At 38.5% G+C, this 13,793-nt stretch overlaps 1 protein-coding gene across 2 annotated transcripts in view; it reads right to left on the bottom strand.

Annotated features, from left to right (window-relative positions):
* Positions 1-4,688: 4,688 nt before the first annotated feature.
* The window catches only part of SLAIN1 (SLAIN motif family member 1), a 60,291-nt gene continuing 51,186 nt past the window's right edge, over positions 4,689-13,793 (bottom strand). For both annotated transcript variants that reach the window (XM_049853094.1, XM_049853095.1), the window contains 3 exons: positions 11,514-11,669; positions 8,062-8,344; positions 4,689-5,744 (listed from right to left, as the gene is read on the bottom strand). In XM_049853094.1, the coding sequence (XP_049709051.1) occupies positions 5,669-5,744; positions 8,062-8,344; positions 11,514-11,669 (515 nt within the window). In that variant the 3' untranslated portion in view covers positions 4,689-5,668. The remainder of the gene's footprint in view (positions 5,745-8,061; positions 8,345-11,513; positions 11,670-13,793) is intronic.

Here is a 13,793-nt window from a genome sequence, read left to right as displayed (position 1 = left end):
TTGCATGCATATGATGCAATTGAAAATACCATGGCTCGGGTCGGGCGCACCTTAGTTTTTAAGGCGACATCCTTGCTTTTCAACACTTCAAAGAGGTCCTTTGCAGCAGATTTGCCCAATACAACACATTTTTTGATTTCTTGACTGCTGCTTCCATGGCTGTTGATTGTGAATTCAAGCAAAATGAAATCCTTGACAACTTCAATCTTTACTCCACTTATCACGATGTTGCTCATTGGTCCAGTTGTGAGGATTTTTTTTTTCTTTATGTTGAGGTGTAATCCATACTGAAGGCTGTGGTCTTTGATCTTCATGAACAAACACTTTAAGTCCTGTTCACTTCCAGCAAGCAAGGTTGTATCATCTGCATATTTTAAGTTGTTAATGAGTCTTCTTCCAATCTTGATGCTCTGCTTTTCTTCATATAGTCCAGCTTCTCGGATTATTTGCTCAGCATATAGATTGAATAGGTATGGTGAAAGGATACAGCTCTGATGCACATCTTTCCTGAGTTTAAGCCACGCAGTATCCCCTTGTTCTGTTCAAATGACTGCCTCTTAATCTACGTACAGGTTCCTCATGAGCACAATTAAGCGTCCTGGAATTCTCATTCTCCGAAATGTTATCAGTAATTTGTTATGATGCACACAGTTGAATGCCTTTTCATAGTCAATAAAACACAGATCAACATCCTTCTGTTGTTCAGCCAGGATTCATCTGGCATCAGCAATGATATCTTTGGTTCCATGTCCTCTTCTGAATCTGGCCTGAATTTCTGGCAGTTCCCTGTCGATACACTGTTGCAACTGCTTTTGAAGGATCTTCAGCAAAATTTTGCTTACATGTGATATTAATGATATTGTTCGATAATTTCCGCATTTGGTTACATCACCTTTCTTGAAAAGAGACATAAATATGGATCTCTTCCACTAGGTTGGCCAGGTAGCTGTCTTTCAAATTTCTGGGCATAAACAATGAGCACTTCCAGCGCTGCACCCATTTGTTGAAACATCTCAATTGATATTCCATCAATTCCTGAAGCCTTGTTTTCCACCAATGCCTTCAGTGCAGCTTGGACTTCTTCCTCTAGTACCATTGGTTCCTGATCATATACTACCTCTTGAAACGGTGCAAGGATAGACAGCTTCAAAATAGACATATACACACATGGACATTTGATTTATGGCACAAGTAGCAATGCAGAGTAGTAGGGAAAGGATGGATATTTCAATTAATGTTACCAGGACAATTAGATGCCCATACTGAAAAAGAAAATACAATTGTAACTGATCCTCACACCATACACAAAAATAAAATCTAAATGAATTATAAACCTATATATGAAATGCAATGTAATAACATTTCTAAAATATAGAATATATTCATGATCTGAAGGTAGGAGAATATTCCTGAATCAAGATACAGAAAAACTTAAAAACTTTAAAAAAAAATTATATCCATCAAAAAAAAAAAATTACAGAATGAAAAGGCAAGCTACATAGTGTGAAAACATATTTACAACATATATGACTGACAACAGGCTTGTAGAATATAATGTATATATAAAGAACTAAAATCAGTAAGAAAACCACAATAGAAAAATGGACAAAGACAAATAAAAATCCATAAAAAAGAGTATTCAATAAACGTATGATGAAAAGGTGTTCAATTTCATTGGTAACAAAGGCAATACAAGTTAAAACCACAACGAGACACTACTACACACCCACAGATTAAAAAGTTAAAAGTTAACAATACCAAGTATGAGTAGCAACAAGAATTCTCATGCACTGCTGGCAAACACGTAGTGTACAGCCATTTTTAAATTGGCATTATCCAGTAAAGGTGACTACAATGTTTTATAGGCAGCGTCCAAAATGGTTCCCAATGAAAACTGCCTCCTTGTATTCACACTCTTGTGTGAATCTTCTCTCCTTAGCTTGACTGACTTGCTTCTAATGAATAGAATATGACAAAATGATGGGATGTCACTTCCAAGATCAGGTTATAGAAGGCTGTAATTTCCATCTTGTTAGCTCTCTCTCTCTCTGGCACTTCTCTCTTGCTTGCTGTGATGAAGCAAGCTCCTACATTGTGAGCTGCCTCATGGAAAGGTCCATGTGGTAAGAAACGAAGGACAGCTTCTGGTCCATAGCCCACAAGGAACAGCATCCTGCCAACAACCGTTGAGTGATCTTTGAAGCAGATTCTTCCCCAGTTGAGCCTTGAGATGACTGCATCCTTTTAAGAGACCTCAAGTCAGAAGACCCAGTGAAGCTGTGTCCAGATACCTGATCCATAGAAACTCACTGCTACCACCCTGGTCCAATTTCCTATCATCTCTGGCCTGGACTATTGAAATATTCTAATTCATCTTTTCATTTACCCTGTCCTCCTACATTATGTTTTCACCAAATATCAGAGTGGTACTTTTAAACCTAAGTGCTCAAAACCATAAAACAGCTTCCCATTTCAGAGTAAAATCAAAGTCTTTATTGTGGCCTTCAATGTTCTACATGATCTTGCCACTTCCTGACCTCATCTTTACTACTTTCCTCCTTGCTCTTCTTGTAACCACATTGGCCTCCTTGCCTTTCCTCAAACACACCGAGTATGCTCCTACCTTTTAGCATTTGCACAGGCTGTTCCCTTCTTTCCAGTATCCTTTCTCAATGGTGGAGTCTCTGGGTAGTGCAAACAGTTAATGCGCTCAACTGATAACCGAAAGGTTGGAGGTTCAAGTCCACCCAGAAGCATCTTGGAAAAAAGACCTCCCGACCTACTTCTGAAAAATAGGCCTTTGAAATCCCCATGGGCCACAGTTCTACTCTGACACACATGGGATTGCCACGAGACTGAGTACACTCAAAGGCAACTGGTTTGGTTCTCAATTGGGGTCCCGCAAATCACCTGGAAGGCTCATTCAAGAGATCTGGGATGTGGCTTGAGCATATGCATTTCTAACAAGTCTCTAAGAGGTGCTGATGCTGTAAGTCTGGAGACCAAACTTTGAGAACCACTCCCCTATGCCATACATTGTATATAACATATTAAATGCTCTCCTATGCATCTAGAATGATAATTGTTGTATTATTCTTGGGAGAATTGAGAAAATAGTCAACTTATACCACTTTGTGTTCTGTGGAACTCTGAAAGACAAATATCTTCAGGACTAGCTCCCTCTTCATCAAGTCTTTGCTCAAGTGCCAACTCCTTAATAAGATGTCCTCAGATGCCACCCCCTCCATTTAATAGTGTGATCTCTTCCCCACATTCATTTTCTCAACTCCCCTTCCATGATCTCTTTTTTCTTTTCCCACAATATTTATAACCTCCTAGCAAATATATATATATATATATATGTAATTTTTTTTTTATTTTTTAGCATACTGTGATTTACTTATTATGCTTATGGCTTACTCTCTCTCTTCCTAACTAGAATGTAAAACCCCATATGCCTGGATCTTGTGTTTTTCACTGATGAACTTCAAGGGCTGAGCAGATTTTTCTGAATATAAATGAAATATTTGGAGTGAAAATGAAATGTACCCTTTCATTTCCTCAGCAGAATATAATTAGCAACTTTTTTTTTTTTAATATACTAACTGGACCTGTGTTCACAGGAAGAGAGCACACTAGTGGGGAAAAACAGACTGTGAGTTTTGATAAACCCAGATTCAAAGCTCAGTTTCACTATTTCCTAGCTAAATATTTGCCCGTTGGAGACTCAGTGTCTTTATCTTTAAAACGGTGGTAAGGACAGAAGGTGACTCTTAGAATTACATTAGACAATGTATATAAAATCTTTAGCACAATTCTTATCACTAAAGAACTGCTCAGTAAATATGACCTTCCCTTTTGATATCTCCTCTAGCCCACATTTTATTTAAACTGCAAGTTATTTGAAAATCAGTGGTATAATTATATTCAAAGGCACACTTCTTTTAAATAAAGATCTCTAATGACCTCAGGCAGAACTCCATTTAAAAAGGCAACATGAAATCCTTTGCCTAAACTTTCCACAGTACCTGCAGGTGAAGAGTTTATAAACGTATACCAAACGTAATACAGAATACTGAGAGTACTTTTCTATTTTACTGATAAAAATTGATATTTAGAAAATATTTCAAATTTGACCCCACAGAGTCACTGCTTAGGGGGCACCGAGTTTCTGTTGATTGTGTAATAATTCGGAAAAGGACAGTGGTAGTGGCTACACAACATGATGAACTTAATCAGTGTCACTGAAATCCCGATGTTGAAATTGTTGAGTTGGCAAATGATTTGTTATATATGTATATTTAAACAACAACAAAAAAAATGACTCCAATAAAATAGGAAAATTTCAGCTGACAGTGTTCATCCCTAAATGTGTTCTAGGTATTGCTATTTTTGTGTTAGTGGCCTTTCTAAATGGGAACTAAACTTCGTAAAATTAAAACCTCAAACTGCTTACTAGAACTGCTTTAGAGAAATCAGTAGTAGTTTTCACAAATATGCATATTGTCATATGCATAAGTCTATCTTCTTTAGATAGTAATGCCCTACCAAGAATATAGCAACAATAAACATTTTCAGAACTTCAATGAAACATCTATATAGTATTTATGCTGTTTATATTGTACATTCATGCATGACCTGATATTGTTGAAATAGAGTCTTTATTTCTGAACATTCCAAAACAGCAGTGTACACAGTAACAAATATTAAGTCATATACCATAAGAAAGCATTCATTAGTGCAAATGGATTTTGTAAAAGGTCTATCAAAAAGATTTATTTGCTTTAAAATGCATTCATTTCCAGAAGCAATGTTAATAAAACATTACAGTTTCATCCTTTGTAATAAAGTATTGAAAAACCAATTGTGGCAGAGAAGCAAACATTGCAGGTTTTAAGTGCAATGAGCTTGCAATGCCATTAGAAATAGGAAACTCACATGTGACAATAAATTAACAATGAAGAAGAAAACGACAAGACCATTGAACTCTGCTGTCTGGCTGTCTCCTTCCAATGCTTCAAATACTTTGTGCTCATTCAACATAAAATTATGTCTCTCAAATTGTGTGGTGTATTTTTGCTGATATATCCCTAGAGCTAAAAAAATAGTACCTTACCACAAAAATATTTTTATGGCACAAAATTTTAAGTTGTTCCATAGTGGTTCACATAGGTGTAAAAAGAAATAGGTGCAAAAAATAAAATTCCTGTAAACTATAAAAAAAATTAAATTTCAAAACTTAAGTTATAGAACCTAGTTGCAAATATGCAATGTATTAAAATACACAACATGTAATGGAAAGAAGACATTTAGAACACGTAAGTAAATTGAACAAGTTGCTTTAAAAAACTCATATGGCAAAGCATTATCGATACATCTTAATTCTCTCAAAAAGTATTCGGGTACACAGCAGTTCTACAAAAACTTCCTAGATCTAAGTATCACAATACTGCAACCAGGGATTTGAGAATGTTGCAGTATCTCAGGCAAATATTTAAGTGCAATAATTAGTCTCTGGTGATTGGTCCTTTGAAAAACAATGCAGTAAATATGTTAAAATGCAAAAGGGAAAGAATATCCCAACATCCACTGTTACCTAGCCAGCTAGGTAACACAACCCTCATTTTTTACTTTCTCCCCCGTTCTTCCAGGGTACATAAAAACTGCATCAGTAGCAACCATCTCTCCAGTTTCCATCCCTCAGAGTGCTGAGTGAAGACAGAGGCTTTGGAGGCTGAAGGAAACTATAAAGGGGGTGAAAAAAGGGAACGGATTATTAATAATCCCATGAAACCATCACTTACTCTCCCACATAGTCCCTTTCACTCCAGTAATGACAAGCTATCGGGACTTGGCCAAGAGTACCTGGGTCTCACACATCTAGGCGTGAACAACATGCTCGTGAGCACTATCCCCAGTGCACAGCACAGGGCTTTGCATCTTGTATGTACACAAGTGAGTTGACAACCTAAATGACAAATGATCACTATCTTTAATGTGTAAAGGATATTTTAATGTCAGAAAGAAAAAAAATAAACTCTTCTACAGAAAAATGACCTAAAAACGTAAATGGCTACTTCCTTGAACACACATCGCAAAATAACATGAATTTCTCAACACTACTAACAGTCAAAGATTTGCCCGTCACATTGGCAAAGAATTAAAAAAAGTGATAATACCCAGTGTTTGCTTAAGTTTGGGAAAATAAACCTTCTCATATGGCCTGGCAGTGACCTTTCTAAAACGGGAGTTTGTAGACATATTTTCAAGGATAAATGGGCATATTCTTTTATCTAGAAATTGTTCTTCTGGAATTCATCATAAGGAAATAACGGTGCAGATATACAAATGTGGCACCCTGGTGGCATAGCAGTTAAGAGCTACGGCTGCTAACCAAAAAGTCAGCAGTTCTAATTCACCAACTGCTCCTTGGAAACCCTATAGGGCAGTTCTACTCTGTCTTATAGGGTCACTTTGCATCGGCATCAACTCAATGGCAATGGGTTGGGTTGTTTGTTGGGTTATATATGAATCTATTTGAAGACATGCCACAATAACCTCTGTACATCAAACAATGGGATTCTATTTATTCTGCATTTAGTGAGGGAGAGAGAATAAGCCAGAATTTATTGAACAAACATATACTAAAATTATTTCTATCTGGGTAGTGATGATGCCGATTAGCCTTTATTTGCTTTTTAGTGTTTTTCAAGTTTCTGAATTTTTTTTTTAATATGAGCACCTAATCAGGAGATAAAAAGCAAAAATTCTATAAGGAGAAACAAAGTGTATATCCACATCCCTTTCAGGCATTTACTACTGTCCCTTCCCTCTCCTCCTTCATATCCTAATTTTCTGTAAGAGTTATCTGTAGTTACTGTCTCCATCTTCTCATCTTCCAGTCTCTCCCCAATCCACTTTTACGGATTTTTTTTTTTTTTTTTTTTTTACTATTAAGACACTCTAGGATGTCCAGTCCAAGAACGGTGCATCATGACTGTAAGCTGCTCTAAAATGTAGTAATCTGGAATTTTGAAGATACAGAATTTTTTTTTTTTTTCACCTGAGCCACACTTAATTTTCCAACAGAAGCTGGTAAAGCCCCAGATAAACATCACTAAGATGCTACTTAAGACACGAGTGTGGGAGGTGGATGTATGTGTGCATACACACAGTGTCTAACATATTTTTCCACATGGATCGAAAACAACTGATTCAACAAATATTTGAAACCCAAGGAGCCTGGATGGTGCAATGTTTAAGAGCTCAGCTGCTATCCAAAAGGTTACTGGTTCCAACCACTTAGAGGCTTTGCAGGAGGAAGACATAACAATCTGCTCCTATAAAAATTACAGCCTAGAAAACCCTGTGGGGCAGTTCTATTCCTTCACTTGGCATCACTATGAGTTGGAACTGACTGGATGGCACCTAACACCACCACCCTGTGCTGGACACTATTGTTGGCACTGGGGATTTATCAATGAGCAAAAAAATTACTAGTCCACGCTTGTGGAGCTTACATTCGAGTCAGAAGAGTCAGACAATAAACAATAATCAAATTACTAATAAATTACTAAAATAAATAAGTAGGGCATATCGTCTGCCAGATGGTGATAAATGCCGGGAGAGAGAGGTATATGAAGCAGGGGAAGGGAAATAAAGAGAAGGAGTTGCAAATCTCACAGAAGTTGCAAGTCTGGATAGTGGTGGCATCTAAACAAAGACTTGAAAAAGGAAGGGAACCAGCCATGCCAAGACTTGGGGGCTGAAAAGTACAAAAGCCCTGGGGGTGGAGCTTACCTGTTAAACTGAAGCAAAAGCACACAGTGCAGCAGGCGTGAAGTGACAAGGGAGTAAGGAAAGAAGAGGAGATCAGAAAGACGGGGACTCGCCCACATACGGACCCCTGCCCCATCGTCTTCCAGAGGAAGGAAGACACAAGTTAGACGTAAAGAGTAGACTGAGCGACTAAGGTTAAACTGAGCCAAAAGAAAAGTCCAGTTTCTTATGCCAAACTACAAATGAAGTTATGTAATCAAACAACCAACCAGAGACTCTCACCTTCTAACAGGCTGTGCAATTTTGCTTCGAGGCAGGTTACTCCCATTTATTGCCAGTGAAGGTCTTGGAAGTGCACTGCGGCCCATGATCCCAGAAGCCGCCGTTTTGTTGGGTGTGGGGATTCCCGTGTTGGAATACAGCTGTAAGCCGTTGGATAAAGGCATGTTGGTGCTGCCTTGAACGGTTGGACTCACATAGGCTGTGGCTTTAAGAGGCTGTCGGACAGACACTGGGAAATGTCCCACGCTGTGGACTCTGTGTTGAAGCTGTCCCGGTGATGGAACTAGGGAAGAAAATGACAGGCATGTGAGGGAACACTTCTACTACTATCCTACTTAGTAAATGTGTATTATACTCAGAAAAGCCTATATCATCGGAGAGAATCATACACACGTTGTTGTTGTCAGCTGCCTTCGAGTCAGACCCTGACTCATGGAGACCCGATGCGGCACGACAAGATCGGACAGTTGTGATACTAGGGTTTTCACTGACTGATTTTCAGAAGCAGATTGCCAGGTCTTTCCTCCTAGTCCATCTTAGCCTAGAAGCACTGCTAAAACCTGTTCAGCATCATATCAATCCCAAACCTCCACCGATAGTCGGGTGGTGGCTAAGGATGAGGTGCACTGGCCAGGAATCAAACTTGGGTCTCCCACATGGAAGAAGAGAATTCTACTATTGAACCACCACCTCCCTCCATAATATACACAGAAGTAGAGAGATAAATTGCAGCTTCCAGACAGCACCTGGTACTGGAAAATTCCCATCCTTGACAAGACAGTCTCCTATTCTGTCAACCAAGCAACATTTTTGAGTGCCTAACTATATTTAGGAAGCCCCGATGGCATAATGTTTAAGAGCTCGGCTGCTAATCAAGAGGTTGGCAGTTCTAATCCACCAGCCACTCCTTGGAAACCCTATGGGGCAGTTCCACTCTGTCTTAGAGGGTTGCTATGAGTCAGAATTGATTGGATGGCAACAGGTTTGGGTTTTTTCTGTTTTTGTCTTAACTGTATTTAGAAAGGAGCCCTGTTGGGACAGTGGTTAAGCACTTGGCTACTAACTGAAAGGTCGACAGTTTGAGCTCAACAGCCACTCTAAGTAGAAAGATGTGGCGGTCTGCTTCCATAAAGATTACAGCCTTGGGAATCCTATGGGGCAGTTCTACTCTGTCCTATAATCAAAAACTAAAACCAAACCCATTGTCAGTGAGTCAATTCTGACTCATAGCAACCCTCTAAGACAGAGTAGAACTGCACCACAGGGTTTCCAAGGAGTGGCTCGTGGATTCAAACTGCCAACCTTTTGGCTAGCAGCCAAATGCTTAACCACTGGCCACCAGGGCTCCACCCTGTCCTATAGGGTCACTGTAAGTCGGAATCGACTCGATGGCAATAGGCAACTATATTTAGAAATCAGTTCTAAGCACAGCTTCCTTTCCTTTAGCAAATTTGATAATCTCTGAGCTCTCACAAGACAAATTCTTCCTTCTTGCTTGGAAGAAATGAGGATTTCTCAATTGTTGCTCTGGGGATGGTTTAATAAAAAATAAAACGAGGTAAAATTTTAATAGTTGTAATTATAGACGGGAAGACAAAGGGGTGACATCTGCAGGTTGTTGTTAGTTGCCAGCGAGTAGATTCTGACTCAGGGCAACCCCACCTGTACAGAGTAGAGCTGCTCCACGGGGTTTTCAAGGCTGTGACATTTCAGAAGCAGATCGCCAGGCCTCTCTTGTGAGGCACTTCTGGGTGCATTTGAACTGCTAACCTTTAGGTTGGGTCCAGCGCTTAACCATTTGCGCCATCCAGAACTCCATTTTTCTTTAATAATATTCATATGACATTTATCTCCCTCACAGGGCTTGCTGGGAAAATTAAAGGAGTTAATAAAACAAAGCACTTAGGAATAGTACCTGGCCCTGAGTAACCACTCAACCGGCGTTAGCTATTATCTCTATAACAGCAAAACCTGTAAAATGAAGAGCACTGTAGGTAAAACCAAAAAACCAAACCTGTTGCCATCCAGTCAATTCTGACTCATAGCGACCCTGCAGGACAGAGTACAGCAGCTGGTGGATTTGAACTGCCGACCTTTTTGTTAGCAGTTGAGCTCTGAATCACTGTGCTACCAGGGCTCCGCTCCGTAGGTATGAACCCATAAAACCTTCATCAATATACTGGTCCAACATTTTGTATTCTTTCAAATTAAAATAAAAACAATCTATTATGCAGATAACTTTAAATTTTATAATCTCTTCCACAAGGAAAAAAATTAATCACAAATTTAACAGAAACTTATGCACTATTGTTTACCAACTATCCAAGCCTTTGATGACTTGTTGCTGTTATTATTGTTGGTAGGTGCCATCAAGTCAGTTCTGACTCACTGCAACCCTACGTACAACAGAAAGAAACACTGCCCGCTCCTGTGCCATCCTTACATTTTTTCATCACTACATCAGATAATGTTCCATTGCTATCCATAAGGTTTTCACTGGCCAATTTTTTTCAGAAGTACACTGGAAGGCATTGTTCCTTGTCTGTCTTAGTCTGGAAGCTCCGCTGAAACCTGTCCACCATGGGTGGCCCTGACAGTATTTGAAATACTGGTGGCATAGCTTGCAGTATTACACCAACACACAAGCTACCACAATAAGACAAACTGCCAGGCAAGTGGTGGTTTTGCTGTCTAATACTTGAAATTTAGTTAAAAGTGAGCAAATTCTATTTTCTAAATCAATTTAACTGATTTTGAACTTAATCATATACATATATATTTGAAATAAAAATAGGAAGGGAGAAATACATACAAAAAATGTGTCTATGCATTTATTAGTTTAACATCTCTTGAAGATATTTCCCTCAGAAAATTAGTTTTACTCAAGTACGCAAAGTGAAGGAGTCCTGGTGGTGCAGTGGCTAAAAGTGCTTGGCTGCTAACCCAGAGGACTGATAGCCAACAGGTCTGTAGTTCGAAACCACTAGCAGCTCTGCAGGAGAAAGATGTAACAGTGATTTGGGGGAAAGAAAAAGAGTATGGACTGTTGAAAACCAGGACCAAACTAACAGCTCATTAAAATAAGCGTGTTTTGTTCAGAGTAAAAGTATCAAGATAAGGCTGTGTTTGAAACAGCTAGAAAGAGAAGGCCCTGCAAAGAAAAAGCAGATTATCTTTGTATGATGAGTGGATAAATAAATCACCATTTACTGCCTCTAACGCTATATCCTTGAATAGAAAGGGTTACATATAATTTATTATTATTATTCATTGTTAACACTGGCACAGGTGAAAATACTGCTCAATTTTAATGGTGAAATACAAAAATTAAGTTATAAGACAGGATGAAAAGTTTAGTGTTCTTGCAAGTAAAAAGAAGAAATGGAATAACAAAATTTTTTAACAGCATTGCAACTAATTAAAAATTACAAAATATTAAAAGTTGTACTTACTACAAGATTGTATTCTTGAAATTCCATTTCCAGCTCCATGCAAGCTTGAGTCAAAACTCTGACTGTTTCGCACGGTGACTGGAGAACTAACGTTGCTACTAACAGCGGTTGTACTTGGCATTCGGGCTAGATTAGGCATACTCCTACGGAGCTTATCTGGAAAAACATTTTACAAAGTTAAACAATCACAAATTATCTGCCAACTAAAACACTAACCTTCAAAAATAAATAAGAAATATGTCATATTTTGCTCAATAGCAAATAAAAATCATCATGTGCTTTATGAACTAAAACAAACTAACAGAGAATTAACCACCTGTATTACACATTCAATAACTCCAGACAAGGCCCACCGAATGGACTGTCTTTTGCTAAAAGAAAGTAAGTGTTCTATAAAAAGAGGTAAGGATTAATCAACTAGCTATTTGAATTCAATAAGTAGATAAAACTGTATTAAAACAAGGTTAGAAAATAATATTACAACCATTTAATTTTTAAAAACTAGAAATTAAGATACATGCTAATTAAAAAAAAAAAAAACTAGCAGTAGCCTGAAAATCAACAGCACGTTTCCTTCTCTGTGCAAACCTATAAAAATGGAACAAATTATTAACTTAAGATTTCATCTTGAGATGCTATAAAGTGTTCTTAGATAATTCACTCATCACATCAACATGGCCGCATTAGCTTCTGGGACGTTTTAACTGTCAAGAGTATGCCACTAAGATGTTTGGAGGAAAACACAAAGAGAATGCTTCATTTCTTTCTCCTTATTTTCATATTGTTAGTACGTATTCTGCCACCAAAGGGCAGCAGAGAGTCATTTGCAGATCTCAGTGTTCTTCAGATTTGAAATAAGCCTCAAGACTAAAACTCTATAAGGTATTTTTCTCATATTAACACATAAAAACTAAACCCCAAAATCTAAAGTACGTATATCAGGTCACTCAAGTTTATGGTCATTTTCTTTCAAGCTAAATCAGAAAACAAAGGTTATATTTGAATACTAAGCCAAAACATGTTCAAGTACAAAACTGAATTCATTAGTTGTCCTTGCCTCCATGCACTGCTCCTACATTACTTAGCACCATCCATTGGTCTGTTGAGCAAGTTACCTAATCCAGAAGCTTGGAGAGTCTCCTAAGGTTCACCTCTCTTCTCTTCCTTAGACCCCTATCAATTCTATACCCTTCCCCTCTCTACCTTAGTCCTATCAACTGTATCTCATAATTATTTCTTTAATAATCTCCCTCTGCTACCTCATTCAGACACTTAATATTTATCACCCACATTTTCACAAAATCGTTTTAATTGATCTCTAGGCACCCAGTCTTACCCCTCCAATTTATCTTCCATATAGCCAGTTCCCCATTTCTTAGAGCACAAACATACACCTAGTCATCCTTTGCTTAAAACCCTTCAACTCTAATTATTCCCCTTCATCTTCATTTGAAAGTCCAAGTTCCTGAGTATGACACTTCTCTACTCTTGTTTCCTGCTCCCTCCCATCCCATATACTCAGCCCATTTTCTAACCTTGATAGACAAATGAAGCTCCCAAATGTGCCACACTTTCTTGTATCTATGAGCATCTGGGCCCTCCATTTGGACGTTCTTCCCTACTTTTTGCAAATAATGAATGAACAAGGGAAAATTCAGTGAATGTATACTAAATATCAGACACTATGTAAGATGTTAGGTGACTGGGTGGCACTAGTGGTTAAGCACTTAACTACTGGCTGAAAGGTTGGAGGTTCAAACCCACCCAGACCTTGGAAGACAGGCCTGGCGATGTTTCCACAATGTCACACGGAGCCTCGAAAACCCTATACCAAAACAAAAAGCCAAACCCACTGCTGTCGAGTTGATTCCAACTCATAGTGACCCTATAGGAGAGAGGAGAACTGCCCCATAGGGTTTCCAAAAAGAGTGGCTGGTAGATTCGAACTGCCGACCTTTTGGTTAGCAGCCAAGCTCTTAATCACTGCGCCACCAGAGCACCTGAAAACCATACGGAGCAGCTCTATTCTGCACATATGGGGTCACCATGAGATAGGATCGACTTGACAGCAATGAACCACCATGACAAAACATAAGATGCTGGGGATACCACAGTGCATTAGATGGGTTCAGTCCCTGATGCTCACTGAGTTCATAGACTAGAGCAGTGTCTCTCAAAAAATTTTTTTTGATTATCATTCTTCCAAAAAGAAAATTTTAAATGAATTTAAATTTAGTTTCTCCCCAGTAAGAATAATTAAATCCTAAAGAACAAGATGTT

This window comes from Elephas maximus, chromosome 14 (genome assembly GCF_024166365.1).
Source record: "Elephas maximus indicus isolate mEleMax1 chromosome 14, mEleMax1 primary haplotype, whole genome shotgun sequence".
In the NCBI taxonomy this organism is placed as follows: domain Eukaryota; kingdom Metazoa; phylum Chordata; class Mammalia; order Proboscidea; family Elephantidae; genus Elephas; species Elephas maximus.
Note: the sequence above shows the minus strand (reverse complement) of the source record. Positions and strands in the feature narration are given on the sequence as shown.